The sequence below is a fragment of the Rana temporaria genome, chromosome 2 (genome assembly GCF_905171775.1).
Source record: "Rana temporaria chromosome 2, aRanTem1.1, whole genome shotgun sequence".
NCBI lineage: Eukaryota > Metazoa > Chordata > Amphibia > Anura > Ranidae > Rana > Rana temporaria.
In genome coordinates, this window is record NC_053490.1 from 53,937,444 (window position 1) to 53,957,270 (window position 19,827).

At 43.8% G+C, this 19,827-nt stretch overlaps 1 protein-coding gene across 1 annotated transcript in view; it reads left to right on the forward strand.

Moving 5' to 3' along the window:
• The window catches only part of ARHGAP42 (Rho GTPase activating protein 42), a 520,987-nt gene that overhangs the window by 193,668 nt on the left and 307,492 nt on the right, over nt 1–19,827 (forward strand). Inside the window, exon 3 of the mRNA XM_040340188.1 lies at nt 13,655–13,716. Coding sequence (XP_040196122.1) covers nt 13,655–13,716 — 62 coding nt within the window. The remainder of the gene's footprint in view (nt 1–13,654; nt 13,717–19,827) is intronic.

Genomic DNA, 19,827 nt, shown 5'->3' on the forward strand with positions numbered 1-19,827 from the left:
ACAACATAGTACTTGGTGGAGAAACCCTTGTTGGCAAGCACAGAGGTAAGACATTTCTTGCCGTTGGTAACCAGGCTTGCACACATCTTAGGAGGGATTTTGACCCACTCTTTTTTACAGATCTTCTCTAAATCCTTAGGGGTTGTAAAGGTACAATTTTCTTTCCTAAATAGCTTCCTTTACTTTAGTGCAGTCCTCCTTCACTTACCTCATCCTTCCATTTTGCTTTTAAATGTCCTTATTTCTTCTGAGAAATCCTCACTTCCTGTTCTTCTGTCTGTAACTCCACACAGTAATGCGAGGCTTTCTCCCTGGTGTGAAGTGTCGTGCTCGCCCCCTCCCTTGCACTACAGGAGAGTCAGGACGATCTCTACGTTGCAGATAGAGAAAGGAGCTGTGTGTTGGTGGGCAGAAAACATACACACGACCGGTTTTCCCGGCAAAAAGCTCTGCCAGCAGTTTTCTTGCTGAGAAAAACGGCCATGTGTACGAGGCTAATTGGGTGTGAACTTGACAGAGGATCACATATGCGCTGTATGTGTATTTATGTATTTATACTTTATTCACAAAGGAAATACAATATTGATTAACATTTATTATTTATTTATTTATGTGTTGTTTAAATTGCTTGGATGTATTGTAATTATATAATGGGTGGGTATGTTGTATATTTTAATATGTTTAGCACTTACTGTATTTAGTCACTTAGCATTTTAGGGAATTTTATGCATAAGGACTTTATTAATCATGGGTAAAAATAGATGTAAGCGCTGTATATTTTGAATTATAATATTATACCTTTTAGATATACTGTACATACAGCAGCAGAGAAGGGCTAGGGGCTAGTAAAGAGAAGCACTGATCTATACCACCAATTGCTAAAAATAATTTTTAGCACAGGTCCCCTTAGGCCTGAAAAAATTTCAAGAGTTCCTCCAGGATAAAAAGGCTTGGAGAAGTCTGCTATAACTTCTTAAAATCTAGCAGAACACTAAAGCCTCGTACAAACGATCAGTCTATCCAGTGCCATCTTAAGAGCATTATAGGCCCCCGGGCAATACAGTGCACTGGGGCCCTGTCTACACAATCACGCACTAGAATAAAAATGCAAATTATCAATAAGGCGATATTTATTGGTACTTTCAACAAAATCAGTGTTTAAACATTAAACACAACGTTTGAACAATATAACATGAGCTTGAAAAGCAAGAAATTGAAAAACAAGACATTACTGATTGAAATTGGACAGTACAAAAACACTAATCATTTATTAAATTTGCGACACTTTTTTGTACAGAATTCCTTTATAACTGGCTTGAAGTCAATGGTTTTTAGGATGTCATGTTCAATGCACATTAGTGAAAGCCAGTTCAAACGATGCTGCCCCATTGTGCTGCGAAGCTCATTTTTTATCAGTTTCAATCTTGAGAACGAACGCTCTCCTGCACAGTTGGTCACCATCATGCACATGAACACTCTGAGTGCAATTTCCACATTCGGAAAAACAGATTTCAAGTTGTCTGAAATTATTTTTCTGTACAATGCAGGAAGAGTCTCACAATTTTGATCAAGAATCATGTAGTGCTTGAGATGCTCACATTCATTTAGTAGGTCACCATAATCAAGATCTTTGTGATAAACATTAGCCAGATATTCACACCTTTTTTTTTAGGTCATCAGAACGAATTGTTTTTAATTCACAGAAGAATGAAAACATATTTCCAATCGATGAATAAGCTTCTGCACGTTTTGTCAGTGCAGGAATTAGAGAGTCCAGAACAGGAAGGAATGTTTCCACCTTAAACTTTTCACTTTTACTGAGAAGTACCTCTTCTTCTGATCCGTCATATCTAGTGAGGCGTACACTTCGCTTTCCTTCCCGTTTTTCCTTATATTCTGAATCTGGACACCTACTCCTGGCTTTCAATTCATATGCACTAAATCTGTCTCTAGTATCCTGAAGATAAGTTTTTAGAGACTCAAGAAGGTTCATGACAACAAGTATATTCATATCCTCTGATTGCAGGACCTTGCTTGTTTTGTTGACTCTTTCAAGAACATCATTCCAAAGAATTGTGAGGAAGATCGTTTCCAGGTTTTCCATTTTGTCACTCAATCCTTTTGCCTCTCGCCTTGTATTTACTTCCTGTTCAGTGTCAGCTGATACAGAATCTAGTGCATTTTTAATTTTCTCAAAACCCTCATGTAAAGCATGAACAGCATCAAAATGTGCCGACCATCTTGTGTCAGACAGACGCTTGACCACAATGTTTTTCCCAAGAGATGTTGCAAGAACATTCCATCGATGTGTGGAAGCAGAGAAGAATGAATAAAGACGCTGAACAAAGTCGAAGAATTTTACACACTGTAGACAACACTCTGCTGCTTTTACTCCCACCAGGTTCAAGCTGTGTCCAGCACAGGGGACATACACGGCAAACTCATTCAACTGAAGAATCCGTGCTTGCAATCCAGTATAGCGTCCAGACATATTTGAGGCATTGTCATATGACTGACCACGGCAGTTGGATAGTGGAATTTTGTTCTCCTTAAGGAATCCCACAACAGTGTCGGCAAGATTCTTTGCTCCATGAGAAAAGATGGGGATGAACTTAAGAAAACGTTCCACAGGCTCACATCCTCGAATGTACCGGACAGTAAATGTCAGTTGATCGGTGTGTGAGATGTCTGGAGTGGAATCTATTGAATAATATTTTGATTCTTTTATTTCTTCAAGAATAGCAGAAAGAACATGTTGTCCCATTATTTCAATGAATTCCTCACAAATGTTTGCTGATAAATATGATGGGTTCCCCTTTCCTGGATTCCCATACAATTTGAGATGTTCTTCCAAAAAAGGGTCAAATTCACTTAACAGCTCAAGAATACCCAAATAGTTTCCATTTTTAGCAGACCCAATTATTTGGTTTTCTCCACGAAATGGCAAACCTCTGGAGGCAAGAAAGCGAATTACAGAAACCACTCGTGTCAACACTTTATGCCAATACTCCTGCTCTGAGCGAAGTTGTTGAAGTAATAGTGTATCAACATTTCCAGTTTCTTTATGGCGAATAAAATATGCCGTCATGCACTTGCGATGTTCTTCTCCATTTTCATGTTCACCAATAACATTGCTGTGTTTCCAGTCATTATATCCTGATGTAGCAAAGGGAGATTCTGTCTTGGAAAATAGGCGACATGCAAAGCAGTACAAACGACCTTGGGATGGCGAATAGAGTAGCCATTCACGCTTTACACACTCGCCATTCCGCAATTCACGTTTAAACACATTCTTTGACAAATACCTTGTCTGTGTATTTTCTCTTCCCGTTCCCTTATACACTCTGCCTGAGTTTAAAAGGTTGCAGTCATGATTCTGGCATGCTGTCGGCCCACTACGAATCCAGTAATCCACTGTACTAGTATTGCTAATATCCCATAGCCCCGGATCTGTGTCTTGGGTTGCAAACTCCCTTACTGATACAGATGTGGGCATTTCCTCTTGTGGATTTTCCCCAGCAGTAGGATCAGGTAATGATACCATTGGTATTTCTGCTGGAATTGAAGTGCATGTAGATGTGGATGCTACATCTGGAGGAGCAGAACTACTGGCTGACGTTGCACCTGTATTGAGCCAAGATGTTAGTTTTGGAAGTTTGCACATTTTCTCTTTCTCCTCTGCAGCCTTTTTCCTCTTCTGTGCTCCACTCAAAACATTACGTTTCATTTCTGCACTAAAGGTTATTTTCACCAACACGTAATAAACTTTATTTTTCCTCACCTTTTTTACACTTCCTCGAACGAGTGGCAACTCTAAGGCCGGGTACACACGGACAAACATGTATGGTGAAAGCGGTCCGTCGGACCGTTTTCACCATACATGTCTGCCAGAGGGCTTCTGTACGATGGTTGTACACACCATCGTACAGAAGTCCGCGCTTAAACAATACGCGGGGCGTGTCCGCGGTGTCGCCGCGTCGATGACGCGGTGTCGCCGCGACAATGACGCGGCGACGTGGGCGGCCCGCCTTTAAAATGCTTCCACGCATGCGTCGAAGTCATTCGACGCATGCGAGGGACGGCGGGCGCCTGGACATGTACGGTAGGTCTGTACTGACGACCGTACATGTCCGAGCGGGCTGAATTCCAGCGGGCTGTTTTAAAACAAGTCCAGGAATATTTGTCTGCTGGGAAAAGGCCCGGCGGGCAAATGTTTGCTGGAATTCGGCCCGCTCGCGCCCACACACGACCAAACATGTCTGCTGAAACTGGCCTGCGGGCCAGTTTCAGCAGACATGTTTGGTCGTGAGTATGGGGCCTAAGATTGCTATATAAGGGGGACACATAAGATATTACAGTCAAAACTTGAGGGGCACTAATAACTTAAAGTGGATGTAAACCCAAACATTTTTTTTTTTTTTGTGATGTCACAATGTAGAGTACCCAGGCAGTACACACGCCACTCCAACATTAATACCCACCAGCACCAGCAGTACCCACACCAGCATTACCCACCAGCACCAGAGTGTGTACATTTATATATATATCTATATATATTTCGTTTTTTTAGTTGTATGATTAAAGTGGATGTAAACCAAAACATTTTTTTTTTTTGTGATGTCACAATGTAGAGTACCCAGGCAGTACACACGCCACTCCAACATTATTACCCACCAGCACCAGCAGTACCCACACCAGCATTACCCACCAGCACCAGAGTGTGTACATTTATATATATATCTATATATATTTCCTTTTTTAGTTGTATGATTAAAGTGGATGTAAACCCAAACATTTTTTTTTTTTGTGATGTCACAATGTAGAGTACCCAGGCAGTACACACGCCACTCCAACATTAATACCCACCAGCACCAGCAGTACCCACACCAGCATTACCCACCAGCACCAGAGTGTGTACATTTATATATATATCTATATTTATTTCGTTTTTTTAGTTGTATGATTAAAGTGGATGTAAACCCCCAAAAAAATAAGATGTCACGATGTAGAGTATAATATTTCCTATAATCTGTGCCCAGTCTTGCCACACAGAGTTAATCCAGCGCTGAGCAATCCTCTTCCAGATAAAACCCTGTCTAAATAAAAAGTATGTTCTTCTCTCCTTGCTTTGAGTGACAGGTTATTTACATATCTAGCTTGGACATGTTTATCATATGTTATGTTAAGTTTATCATAATATGAGGTGATCCACAGGTCATTGTATATTACCATGATGTGTTATGTGGGGGAGGGGTGTATTTCTCACTTTTTATACTGTGGATCACCTCATATTATGATAAACATAACATAGGAGATAGGAGATATTCCCCTCGCAATGCGCCGCTGATTGCAGCGGCGCATGCGCAGGTAGGGAACCTCGTCTGAAGGGCCGGCCCCGCCGACCCATGCCGGAATGAAATCTCCCGCGCGCAGTGACGTCATCGCCGCTCCAGCCAATCACAGCGCTGGAGCGGCGATACCCAGAAGACATGCTCGGCGTGGACCAGGTAAGTTCCCTACCTCGTTCTGACGTAAGTATTTCATAATGAGCTAATATGCGGTGCATACTAGCTCATTATGGCTTTTGCCTTGCAGGTGTAACAAAAATAAAAATGTATATGCGGGTTTACAACCGCTTTAACTCTGTGTGGCAAGACTGGGCACAGATGATAGGAAATCTTATACTCTACATTGTGACATCAAATTTTTTTTGAGTTTCCATCTACTTTAATCATACAACTAAAAAAACTAAATAAATATATATATACAGTATATATATATATTAGGGGTGCAACGGATCAAAAAACTCACGGATCGGATCGATCCTCGGATCAGGAGTCACGGATCGGATCATTTTCGGATCAGCAAAAAAAAAAAAAAAAAGGGTCCGTTTTTTCATTGGTCCAAAAAAAAAAAAAATTATATTATATATATATATATATATATATATATATATATATATATATATATATATATATATATATATATATATATAATAAAATAATATATTTTTTGTTTGGACCAATTAAAAAAAGGAACCTTTTTTTTTTTTTTTGCTGATCCGAAAAAAGAGCACAATAGCAATTCACAGGGGTGGATTAAAGAGGAAGCAGGTGAGGCTGTTTGGGACTTAAAGTACAATCTTGATGTTTTTACAGCAATATATATATATATATATATATATATATATATATATATATATATATATATATATATATATATATATTTTTTTTTTTTTGCTGTAAAAACATCAAGATTGTACTTTAAGTCCCAAACAGCCTCACCTGCTTCCTCTTTAATCCACCCCTGTGAATTGCTCTTTTTTCCCCCTTCCCCCCCCCTCCTCTCACACCAGTGCTTCACTGCTAACATTCCCATTCAGCTTGCTAGAGCCCAGTGCACAGCGTGACACGCCTCCCCGGGGAGGCGGGGAGGCGTGTCACGCTGGGCTCTGGCAAGCAGACTGGCCGCCGCTCCGGAGCTAGGCCGAAGCCGGGGACTTTCCTAGGCCTAGGCTCCGGAGCGCTCCGCGGATCGCGGGGTGTGCCGATCCGAACGGGGTGGCCCGTTCGGATCACGGATCGGTGACGATCCGTTACACCCCTAATATATATATATATATATATATATATATATATATATATAGATATATATATAAATGTACACACTCTGGTGCTGGTGGGTAATGCTGGTGTGGGTACTGCTGGTGCTGGTGGGTATTAATGTTGGAGTGGCGTGTGTACTGCCTGGGTCCTCTGAGATGCGGACGTGTGACAGGAAGTATGCGGCTGCAGTAGAGAGCAGGGCCGATGCTTCCTGTATCTGTCAAAGGCGGAGTGCATTTGATATCACTCCGCCTATGAAGAGCCGGAACTACACAGAAAGCATCGGCTCCATTCTTCACAGTGACACAGAGGCGTATCTAGTAAAAATGGCGACTATGGCAAGCACTGAAACTGCGCCCCTGTCAAAACTTTTGAAACCCATCTTTCAGATAACCGTAACAAAAAAAACAGCTAACAAAAGCCATAAATGCAGTAACATCAGCACCCATGAATGCAGTAACATCAGCACCCATGAATGCAGTAACATCAGCACCCATAAATGCAGTAACATCAGCACCCATAAATGCAGTAATATCAGCACCCATGAATGCAGTAACATCAGCACCCATGAATGCAGTAACATCAGCACCCATGAATGCAGTAACATCAGCACCCATAAATGCAGTAACATCAGCACCCATAAATGTGGCCTTACCAGCACCCATAAATGCAGTGGCAGTACATTCATTCATCATCAGTGACCGAGACCAGTAGTGACAGTAGATTAATACATTAGTGACCGTGACCAGTAAATTCATTAATTCAGTGAGCGTGACCAGTAGATTCATTCATCAGTGACTGTGACCAGTAAATTCATTCATCAGTGACCGTGACCAGTGAATTCATTCATCAGTGACCAGTGAATTCATTCATCAGTAAACGTGACCAATAAATTCATTCATCTATGACCGTGACCAGTAAATTCATTCATCAGTGACCGTGACCAGTGAATTCATTCATCAGTGACCGTGACCAGTAAATTCATTCATCAGTGACCGTGACCAGTGAATTCATTCATCAGTGACCGTGACCAGTGAATTCATTCATCAGTAAACGTGACCAATAAATTCATTCATCTATGACCGTGACCAATTAATTCATTCATCTGTGACCAGTAAAATCATTCATCAGTGACCATGACCAGTAAAATCATTCATCAGTGACCGTGACCAGTGAATTCATTCATCAGTGACCGTGACCAGTAAAATCATTCATCAGTGACCGTGACCAGTGAATTCATTCATCAGTGACCGTGACCAGTGAGTGCAGGACATTAATACATCAGTTACTATGAAAAAAAAAATGTATATAATATATTGTGCCAACCAAAAATAAATGTATAGGCAGCCAACACAACAATAAGACTGAATTGTGAACAAATGTAGGGTTATAACATGTAGCGCTCAAAAAATCTGAAATACCGTAAAGTGAATAAGTGTCACTGTTGAAACAGTAAAAAATATTGTGCACAGAGGTGCTGAATGAATTCACATCATGTGATGGGTATTCACAGGAGAAATATATTTACTAAAAAAAAAAGAATATTAATAAGTGATGAACCAAGGTTTGTCTCACTCATAAACGAGTGTGTGTATGACGACTATTCAAAAACAGTTCTACCTGGCACACCAAGGATGACTAGTATGCAATTAATGGTCACAAATGGAAAACACACTTGAAGTGAATATATATATATATATATATATATATATATATATATATATATATATATATATATATATATATATATATATATATATATATATATATATATATATATATATATATATATATATATATATATATATATATATATAGCTGTGATCAAACCAACTCCACAAGTATGTGATCACTGAATATAACTTGTGATGCAAATAAAACACAGTTCATAATATCACAGTCGTGAAATCCCAGTGCAAATAAAAATGACCAAATGCATGGTAGATATAACACCCGGCAGTGCCTTCACCTTGGAGGAGTGGGGAAGAGAAATGGATACTCTTACCAGAGATTATGGATCCAACTCACCATACGGCGGCGAATCAACAGGGCTTGTATCCACAGACCATGTCAGTCCATGGTCTGTGGATACAAGCCCTGTTGATCCACCGCTGTATTTGAATAACAGCAGTGTGTCATCATCTGTCACATCAGTGTGTCATCATATGTCATTGCTGATCTTGCTTACATGGACTATTTGGTCATTTTTATTTGCACTGGGTTTTCACGATGTGATATTATGAACTGTGTTTTATTTGCATCACAAGTTATATTTAGTGATCACATACTTGTGGAGTTGGTTTGATCACAGCTATATATATATATATATATATATTTATTTTGATATTCACTGCAAGTGTGTTTTCCATTTGTGACCATTAATTGCATTCTAGTCATCCTTGGTGTGCCGGGTAGAACCGTTTTTGAATAGTGGTCATACACACACTCGTTTATCACTTATTAATATATTTTTTTTAGTAAATAAATTTCTCCTGTGAATACCCATCACATGATGTGAATTCATTCAACACCTCTGTGCACAATATTTTTTACTGTTTCAACAGTGACACTAATTAACTTTATGGTATTTCAGATTTTGATTGAATCCACCTAATACACATTTTGAGTGATACACTTTGTACCCCTACCCTACATCAGTTTCTATGACCAGTGCAGACAGAAGCAGGACATTTGGCCCCCTCTCCCCCCCCCCCCCCCCCCCCGCCGCCATGCTGTATATATAAAAAAAAACAACAACACATTTACTGCATTCAGTATGGCATCATTTGAATTTAGTATGCTGCTTTCTTACTTGCAAAATTGAGATACAGTCTGACACTGTACTCCTGTCTCAATTGTTCCTCCTCGGCGGCTCTAGCGCGGCTCCTCTTCGTTGCAGCAGACAGGCAGCTCTCGTGATTGACGTCACACCTCAGGGGGAGGGAAGTCGTGGGCGGTACGGTGGCAGCGACGGCGGTGATGTCTATTGGCTCAGGCTGGCGGGTACAGGTCAGAGGCTGAGAGCGAGCCGCGAGTGTGATCCATGCCCATGCCTGTGTGTGTTAGGCGGCCGTCCCCGCGGGCTCGCGGGAGGCTGCCGCTGGCCTGCGGCAACGCTGCTAAATGACGGTTGGCAAGTTGGCTGGTGGGTTCGCTGGGCAGGCGGGCCCCCAGGCAAGTGGGGCCCCCGGGCAACTTCCCAGCGTGCCCATTCGAAAAGACGGCCCTGAGTCTATCCGATGAGAACAGTCTGAAGGACTGTTGTCATCGGTTAACCGAGAAGCTGACCGATGGTCCGTCGCGTCTACACACCATCGGTTAAAAAAACGATCGTGTCAGAACGCGGTGACGTAAAACACAACGACGTGCTGAAAAAACGAAGTTCAGTGCTTCCAAGCATGCGTCGACTTGATTCTGAGCATGCGTGGATTTTAGGTTAGGAATCCATTGGTTAAATTTAAAGCAAGTTGTCTTTTTTTTAACTGATGGTTAAATAACCTATGGGGCCCACACACGATCGGTTTTGACCAATGAAAACGGTCCATCAGACCGCTGTCCTCTGGTTAACCTATCGTGTGTAAGAGGCCTCACACTGCAACTTTCATACATGGGGCCAGATTCAGATAGAGCTACGACAGTGTATCTCCTGATACGCCGTCGTATCTCTGAGTTCCGTCGGTCGGATCTATGCGCCTGATTCATAGAATCAGGTTCTGCATAGATCTCCCTAAGATCCGACAGGTGTAAGTGACTTACACCGTCGGATCTTAGGCTGCAATCTCACGCTGACCGCTAGGTGGCGCTTCCGTTTGTATACGCGAGGAATATGCAAATGAGGAGTTACGTCGTTTGCGTTCGGCTTTTTCCGGCGTATAGTTACCCTGCTATATGCGGCGTATCCTATGTCAAGTATGGCCGTCGTTCCCGGGTCGAATTTAGAATTTTTTACGCTGTTTGCGTAAGTCGTTCGCGAATACGGATGTACGTCATTTACGTTCACGTCGAAACCAATGACGTCCTAGCGACATCATTTAAAACAATGCAAGCTGGGAAATTTAGCGGACGGGACATGCGCAGTTCGTTCGGCGCGGGGACGCGCCTGATTTAAATGTTACACACCCCCTAGCCGCGGAATTTGAATTCCGCCGGGGGATTTACGTTACGCCGGCGCAAGTTTTTGAGGCAAGTGCTTTCTGAATAAAGCACTTGCCTCAAAAACTTGCGCCGGCGTAACGTAAATCAGATAGGTTACGCGGATCTAAAGATCCGCTGACCTATCTGAATCTGGCACACGGTGTCTGAGGACATTTGACGATAGCTGGTCCAGCATTTTTTGGCTGGATCAGGTGATGATCCTGTGTCTATGGAGCAGCACCTAACAAGTGTTTGGGGGGGGGGGGGGGGATATGACCCAATAGGTTTGAAATGGTTTGAAAATATTTCCCAGTTGCTACTGTTTTCCTTGGCAATGGGGAGCTCCCCTACCTTCTTTATTGCCCTAAGCAGTAGTGCTCAAATTTAGGGGAGGAACCGTCCATAAAAACCCTTCTGAGATGGACTATTCATGCTCTAATGAAGCCTTAGGCTGGCCTTGCACCTGTAGATGTTCATTGGAAAACTCCTATTTTTGGAACATTTGTTTGATTATCTAAAAGTTAACGAGGCTGAATCACAAATCACTTTCAAGCAAAGTGAGCATAAAAATCGAAGAAGAAAGAGGTACATCTTTTATTCAATCTACAGGTAACGGACACATTTCTATGGGACCGGACTAGAAAAGTCTTAAAGGGGTTGTAAAGGAAAAAAAAAATCCCCCTAAATAGCTTCCTTTACCTTAGTGTAGTCCTCCTTCACTTACCTCATCCTTCCATTTTGCTTTTAAATGTCCTTATTTCTTCTGAGAAAGCCTCACTTCCTGTTCTTCTATCTGTAACTACACACAGTAATGCAAGGCTTTCTCCCTGGTGTGAAGTGTCGTGCTCGCCCCCTCCCTTGGACTACAGGAGAGTCAGGACACCCACTAGGGATGAGCCGAACACCCCCCTGCTCAGTTCGCACCAGAACCTACGAACACACCAAATGTTCGTGTGAACTTTAGAACCCTGTTAAAGTCTATGGGACTCGAACATTTGAAATCTAAAGGGCTAATTTTAAAGGCTAATATGCACGTTATTGTCCTAAAAGTGTTTGGGGACCTGGGTCCTGTTCCAAGGGACATGTATCAATGCAAAAAAAAGTTTTAAAAACTTCAGTTTTTTCAGGAGCAGTGAATTTAATAATGCTAAAAGTGAAACAATAAAAGTGAAATATTCCTTTAAATTTCGTACCTAGGGGGGTGTAAAGTAAGCATGTGAAATAGGGCATGTTTCCCGTACTTAGAACTGTCACTGCACAAAGTGTCATTTCTGAAAGAAAAAAAGTCATTTAAAACCGGACTCGCGGCTATAATGAATTGTTGGCTTCTGGCAATTCAGAGAGAATTCATAAAAAAAAAAAAAGCATGGGGGTCCCCCCAAATTCAATTACCAGCCCCTTCAGGTCTGTTATGGATATTAATGGGAACCCCGCCGTCAATTTAAAAAAAAATTACGTGGGGTTCCCCCCAAATATCCATCCCAGACCCTTCAGGTCTGGTGTGGATTTTAAGGGGAACTCCACCCCATTTTTTTTTTAAAAATGGCGTGGAGCTCCCCCAAAAATCCACACCAGACCCCTTATCCGAGCATGTTAACCTGGCCGGCCGCAGAAAAGAGGGGGGGGGGGACAGAGTGCGGCCAGACCTGAAGGGCCTGGTAATTTAATTTTGGGGGGACCCCCACGCTTTTTTTTTTTTTTTATGAATGAATTCTCTTTGAATTGCCGGGAGCCGACAATTCAGTATAGCCGCGAGTCCGGTTTTAAATGACTTTTTTTCTTTCAGAAATTACACTTTGTGCAGAGACGGTTCTAAGTAGAGGAAAAATGCGCTATTTCACATGCTTACTTTACACCCCCCCCCCCCCCCCTAGGTATGAAATTTAAAGGAATATTTCACTTTTATTGTTTTACTTTAAGCATTATTAAATTCACTGCTCCCGAAAAAACGGGCAGTTTTAAAACTTTTTTTTGCATTGAAAATCGAGACATTGACAATGTATTCGAATGAAAAGTCGTTCAAAATTAGTCAAGTTGATAAAAGCTCCACCAAATGCTTGGATGAATGATTTTGATGCTTTCTTGCTCAAAAGTTTAAACAAAATTCTACAAGTGTAAGGGCCAGCTTAACTCAACCTTTTATTCCTCAGAGGAACCCTTGAAATATTTTTCAGATCTCAATGAGCCTCTGCTAAAATCATTTCATCAGGAGTCAGTGCTCCTTAAAATGGTAGTCAATCGGAATAATGCCCACTTTACAGAGGTAGTCAGAATGCCACCCTTACAGACAGCTAAAGTGTCATGCTGCTGGCTGTGAAAAGGGGCATTGAACCTGGAACCATGCAGGCACCATCAGATGGAAGGTCAGTCATCCACATCTCAACCCCCCAGCAACCTCCTGAGGAACCCTGAGTTTATTTGGTTGAGGATGGTTGCTCTAATGTCCATGAATAGCTTTGGAGGGCTTGCACCTTTCCCAGTACAAGTCAATGGGGATGCAATAACAACTTGATTCAGCTTAATGCAGCTTGAAAGTCAACTGCGTGCCAAATAATCCTGTCAATGAACACAGAAGCCTCTTGCTGATCGCCAACTCAGAATGATGAGTACATCTGAAGATCTTTGCATTTGCCCATTACCAAAGGCACTTAGTGGAATGGGAGGCATGAATAAAGTGCAGCATTTTTCTGTATTGGCCTATAAGTGGAATGTGTACAGCACAGAGATTCAGTGGTATCTCCTAGTTCTTAATCTGACAAGGGATGCCAGGTTGCTCTGTATGGCTGCCTGCGATCCTGGTCCTTAAATCGATCTAATGTATGAAGTCATGTTGTTTTTCAAATTATACTTTTATTACAAGTCCCTTTTTATCAGTTAATAAATAGATGCACTTAACTCGCTTTTCTTTCTTCCAGCTCAGTCTCTGAAAGAGTTTGCCCGCCTGCTCATTACGGTGGAGGAAGAAAGGAGAAGATTGGTAAGAGCATTGCATCATACCCAGAGATTGTACTGATGCTGCGTAAACTGTGACACATGGCAACCAGTAATTTTGCTATAGGTTTTGATCCTTAAAGGGGAGTTCCAGCCACAATTTCACTTTTTAAATATAAATACCCCTGTAATACACAAGCTTAATGTATTCTAGTAAAGTTAGTCTGTAAACTAAGGTCCGTTTTGTTAGGTTGTTACAGCATTTAGATAGTTTATAATCTAGAAATAGACCGTGCCCATCTTAAGTGTGGGCATCATGAAGCCAGACTGTATGACTTCCTGGATTTCAGCTTTGCATATCTCGCACATGCTCAGTGCACAAGCAATGTAATAGGTTTCAGTCAGGTTTGCAAGGACTACTGGGAAACATGATGCCTATCCCAGAAACCCTTGCAAATAGCCTAGGCAAATAAGGAGGAGGAACTAATGAATGACTACAAAATAAAGGTATTTACAAGCAACAAATTAAATAAAAATTGTCCATTCTGAACACTATGAGATTAGAGCATGCAGCACAGACAAACATAAAAAAATGGGTGGAACTCCACTTTAAGATAACTGTATTCAAACAGAAAACTATATTGGTTTAACATTTGTGTAGCGCACCCCCTTAGGACCTGCAAGTAACTGGGATCCCCCACCCTGCACAGTCAGGCCGACCGAAATTTCCACAGGCACTCCAGAGTCAGAAAACAGCCTGTGACTTTGTTTTTTTTTGTTTATTGATTGTAATAACTTGGATAGGGATGGAAGGTCAGAGGCGTTGCTAGGGGGGTGGGGGAGGTGCGGTCCGCCCCGGGTGACACCCGCTAGAGGGGTGACACCATCCCTAAAAAATTAATAAAAAAACGTTTTTTTGCTGACATGTGGGGGGGCCGGCTCCCCCCCCCGCGACTGCAGCGATGAGCGCCGCGGAATCGGAGCGCCGAGCGCCGCAGTACAAGAGGAGGGGGGTTGCGGGGTGACACCGCAGCACCATCCATCCCCTCCTCTCACAGCCGCGGGCTGTTAGCGGTGGTCAGCAGTCGGCACACAGGCACAGCCCCCTCCTCTCTGTTTGTGTGTACAGAGGGGGAGGGGCCGAGGGGACCTTCTGTCCATGTGCCGTGGCGCTGCCTGCGATGATCTGAGGTACTGAATGGGGAGGGGGGGTGTTTGCACCTGGGGGGATTTCACTGAAGGGGTGGGAGGGATGTACTAAGGGGGTGGTTGCACTGAGGGGGTTTTCACTAAGGGGGGTTTGCACTGAGGGGGGGTTTGTACTAAGAGGGGGGGGGGTGTTTGCACTGGGGGTGTTTGCACTGGGGGTTGCACCGAGGGAGTTTGCACTGAGGGGGGGTTGCACTGAGGGGGGGTTGCACTAAGGGGGGGTGTCTGCACTGAGGGGGTGTCTGCACTGAAGGGGGGTCTGTGTAACATGCAGGGGTCCAGAGGTGCAGGTGGCTGTGTAATGATGTAAAAGGGGTGCAGTGATGCAGGGTGCTGTGTAATGTAAAGGGGTGCAGAGGGCTGTGTAGTGTAAAAGGGTCCAGAGGTGCAGGGGGCTATGTGATGTAAAGGGGTGCAGAGGTGCAGGCGGCTGTGTAATGTAAAAGGGGTGCAGTGATGCAGGGTGCTGTGCAATGTAAAAGGGTCCAGAGATGCAGGGTGCTATGAGATGTAAAGGGGTCCAGTGATGCAGGGTGCTGTGTAATGTAAAGGGGTCCAGTGATGCAGGGTGCTGTGTAATGTAAAGGGGTCCAGAGGTGCAGGGTGCTGTGTAATGTAAAGGGGTCCAGAGGTGCAGGGGGCTATGTGATGTAAAGGGGTCCAGTGGTGCAGGGGCTGTGTAATGTAAAGAGGTGCAGGGTGCTGTGTAATGTAAAGGTGCCCAGAGGTGCAGGGTGCTGTGTAATGTAAAAGGGTCCAGAGGTGAAGGGGGCTGTGAGATGTAAAGGGGTCCAGTGATGCAGGGTGCTGTGTAATTTTAAAGGGGTCCAGTGATGCAGGGTACTGTGTAATTTTAAAGGGGTCCAGTGATGCAAGGTACTGTGTAATGTAAAGGGGTCCAGTGATGCAGGGGGCTGTGTAATGTAAAGGGGTCCAGTGATGCAGGGGGCTGTGTAATGTAAAGGGGTCCAGTGATGCAGGGTGCTGTGCAATGTAAAGGGGTCCAGAGGTTCAGTTGTGGAGAGGGGTACACAGTAGTAACACAAAGATATTGAAGGATGCAGAGGTATGCAGGGGGCACAGTGGGGTGTTTTTACATTTTAACGTGGGGGGGGGGGGGGGGGCCAGATATTGGATCCGACCCAGGTGCCATATGCTCTAGGTACGCCCTGGCCTATAGGCTCCTGAGATGTGAATTCCGGTTCTGGAGAAAGAGAGGTGGGGGGAGGGGACAAAGAAAAATGGAAAGAAGAAGGGATAGAACGAACAAGAAAGATGGATAGAGAGAGAGAGAGAAAAGGGGAAGAAAGGAGAACAGAGAGCAAACAGTAGGGTAAAACATATTTGACATTTTTTTTATCATGTGACACCATATTTTACCGCACCAGGTGACACCAACCCTAGTGACGCCACTGTGGAAGGTTATGGGATGCCCATTTGACTTCAGCAAAACTTCAGCGACATTCTTCCTATATACAGTCTTTGATTGAAATGGATTGCCTCATTGTTTGAACAAAAGTGGGGGTGGGTGCCATCATCCTAAAACATGAAATTGGAAGGGAATGAGGCCCTGATCGCCAGTAGTGGTTGGACTGTTGCGGCACCCAGACAAATGCTTGGTTGATAAAAATTAACAATTTATTACAAAAGTTTACATTCTTTACACAGTCTTTATAAAAGTCCACTTCCTCCAGCACACACTTGCTTGCAGAACCCAGCTATGTCACCCTGTAGTAATTTTGTAGCAAAGGCTTATTACAGGCAGGGACTCACAAACCCTATACCAGTGATGGCGAACCTTGGCACCCCAGATGTTTTGGAACTACATTTCCCATGATGCTCAGCTACTCTGAAGAGTGCATGAGCATCATGGGAAATGTAGTTCCAAAACATCTGGGGTGCCAAGGTTCGCCATCACTGCCCTATACAGTTGAACCTCGGATTACGAGCATAGTCCGTTCCAGGAGTATGCTCCTAATCCAAAGTACTCGCATATCAAAGAGAGTTTTCCCATTGAAGTCAATGGAAACAAAAATCATTTGTTCCGCATTGACTTCAATGGGATGCAATACCGAATGCGGCCAGAGGTGGGGGGCGCCAGAGAGCGCCAAAAACAGCGGAAAATGGCCGAAAAGGCCCGAGGACACTTTGGCTCGTTTCCTGCACCCCCGTACATCAGGCCAAATGAGGTACTGCAGGCCAATGTTCAGCTTTTCTTTGGTCCTGCGCCCCCGTACCTCAGGCCAAATGAGGTACTGCAGGTCTATTTTTGGCTCTGCTCGGCTTCTGCGCCACCTTACCTCAGGTACTGCAGGCCTATTTAGCTTGAATTCTGCTCGTGTTGTGAGTCAACACTTGCAAACCGAGTCAAAATGTAAAATCCCAAACCAAGTTACTCTTAAACCAAGGTTCCACTGTACTTGAAGAACAGATTGGGTGACACAGATCACACTTTCCCAGCACCTTCTCTCTGTGGTCACTGATCCAGCACTACTTCTTCAGGCCCTGTCAGCCCACCTGGCTGCAGCTGCCCCTCTCACTACCCCTCCAGGGTAATTCTCCACAGTCCTCCAGACTGACACTCACAAGTCTGTCTGGCTGACTCTTCCTCAGGAGATCTCCCAGACGTAATGACCTGTTCTCGCTGTTCTCTCACTTGCTCCCGTGCTTCCAGGAAGGGTCCCCTTTGTGTGTTTTAGAAGGAGTCTTCCAGCACCCGAGCCTCAGGTCCGAGGTCACCCCCCACACTAGGGGGCACCCTCAAGGGCCACCGCCAGCCTCCTCAGCACTCCATCTGCATCTCCATCTTCCACCCAACTACGCTGCTGGCATGGCTGATGTCCTCCCCCCGTCCCCCATTTGTATTTTGACATATATTTGCCGCAAGATTGCTTCTAACGGGGGTGGAATAGGGCCAAGCCCCTCCCGCCATGCTTCGGTCATCTCCACCGCCAATAGCGGCAGAGCCGATTGGGTCCTCTCCCCTCTGAGACATGGAGCCGAGTGAGGGAAAGATGGCCCCCCGCTCGGCTCCATAACATTGGATGACGGAAGCAATGTAAAATGTCACTTTCGCCCAATGGTTTTAAAGGGGACATTTTTTTTCTTGGGAAAAAATACATTTATTTTATTGCATTTTAGACCTTTTTACACTTGGGCATTTTTTCAGGCGCTTTTGGGCTAATAATAGCACCTGTAAAGCACCTGAAAAACGGCTCCCTTGCAGGGTCAGTGTGAAAGCCGAGTGCTTTCACACTGAGGCGATGCGCTGGCAGGACGTTAAAAGCAGCAACTTTGGGGCCGCTCCTGCTCATTGAAATTAAAGGGCACCACTGCCGAAGTGCCTGCAAAGCGCTTCGGCAGCAGTGCTACACGGGCGGTATTAACCCCTTCATTGCCCGCTAGCGGGGATAAAAGCGCCCCGCTAGCGGCCGAATAGCGCCTCTAAAATGACAGTAAAGCGCCGCTAAAACTAGCAGCGTTTTACCAACAACGCCCACCTGCTCCAGTGTGAAAGCAGCCTAAGTGTAAATGTGAGATCTGAGGTCTTTTTGACCCCAGATCTCACATTTAAGAGGTCCTGTCATGCTTTTTTTTTCTATTAAAAGGGATTTACATTCCTTGTAATAGGAATAAAAGTGACCCCAAATTTTTTTTTAAAAGGAGAGTGTAAAAAATGTAAAGCGCCCTGTTCCGCCAAGCTCGCACGCAAAAGTGAACGCACACGTAAGTCGCGCCCACATATGGAACCACACATGTGAGGTATCGCCGCGATTGTTAGAGCAAGAGCAATAATTCTAGCAATTATTCTGTAACTCAAATCTGGTAACCTGTGGAAATTTTTGAAACGTCGCCTATGGAGATTTTTATAAGTCAAAGTTTGTCGCCATTCCATGAGCGGGCGCAATTTTGGAAGCATGACATGTTGGGTGTCAATTTACTTGGTGTAACATTATCTGTCTTTTCACAATATAAAAAAAAAAAAAAATTGGGCTTACTTTACTGTTGTGTTATTTTTTCATTCAAAAAAGTGTATTTTTTCCCCAAAAATGTTGCTTGTAAGAGCGCTACGCAAAAACAGTGTGACATAAAGTATTGCAATGACCACCATTTTATTATCTAGGGTCTGACAAAAATAAATATATATATATAAATATATATATATATATATATATATATATATATATATAATGTTTGGAGCGATTGGCTCCTGATGCTGTCAATCAAATCCAGTGAGCAGAGAGCAGGGGTGTGGCTGAACAGCGCTGTGCGTTTTAATAGACCCAAACAGCCCAGCTCAAGAGCGAGCCTACAGTTGTGCCTCTAGAGCAAATGGCTTGCTATGGGGGTACACAAAGAAGAGCAGGAGCCAAGAGCTCTGGCAGGGGACCCCAGAAGAGGAGTTTCAGGGCTGCCGAGTGCAAAACCATTGCACAGAGCAAGTAAGTACAACATGTTTGTTATTTTAGAACAGGGCTCTCCAAACTTTTCAAACAAAGGGCCAGTTTACTGTCTTTCAGACTTTAGGAGGGGTAGTGAGGGTAGAAAATGTCCCGGGCCCAGCATCAGTGAGAATAAACATTGCCTCAAGGTTGGTGGTCAGTGGGAGGAGTACTAGTGCCCCAGCATTTGTATCAGTGGAAGGAATAGTGCCCGATTGTTGGTGTCCTTGGGAGGATTAGTGCCCCATCAATAGTGTTCGTGGAAATAATTACGACCCCTGTTGGTGTCAGTGAGAGGAATAGTGCCCCAAGGGCCAGGTAAAGGCTAGCAAAGGGCCGCAGTTTGCAGACCCCTGTTTTAGAAAAGGTAGCTTTTAAAGGCTTAAAGGGCCAGATTCACAGAAGAGATACGGTGGCGTATCTCTTGATATACCGTTGTATCTCCTGTCGTATCTATGCGGCTGATTCATAGAATCAGTTCCGGGTCGAATTTCAATTTTTTTTGG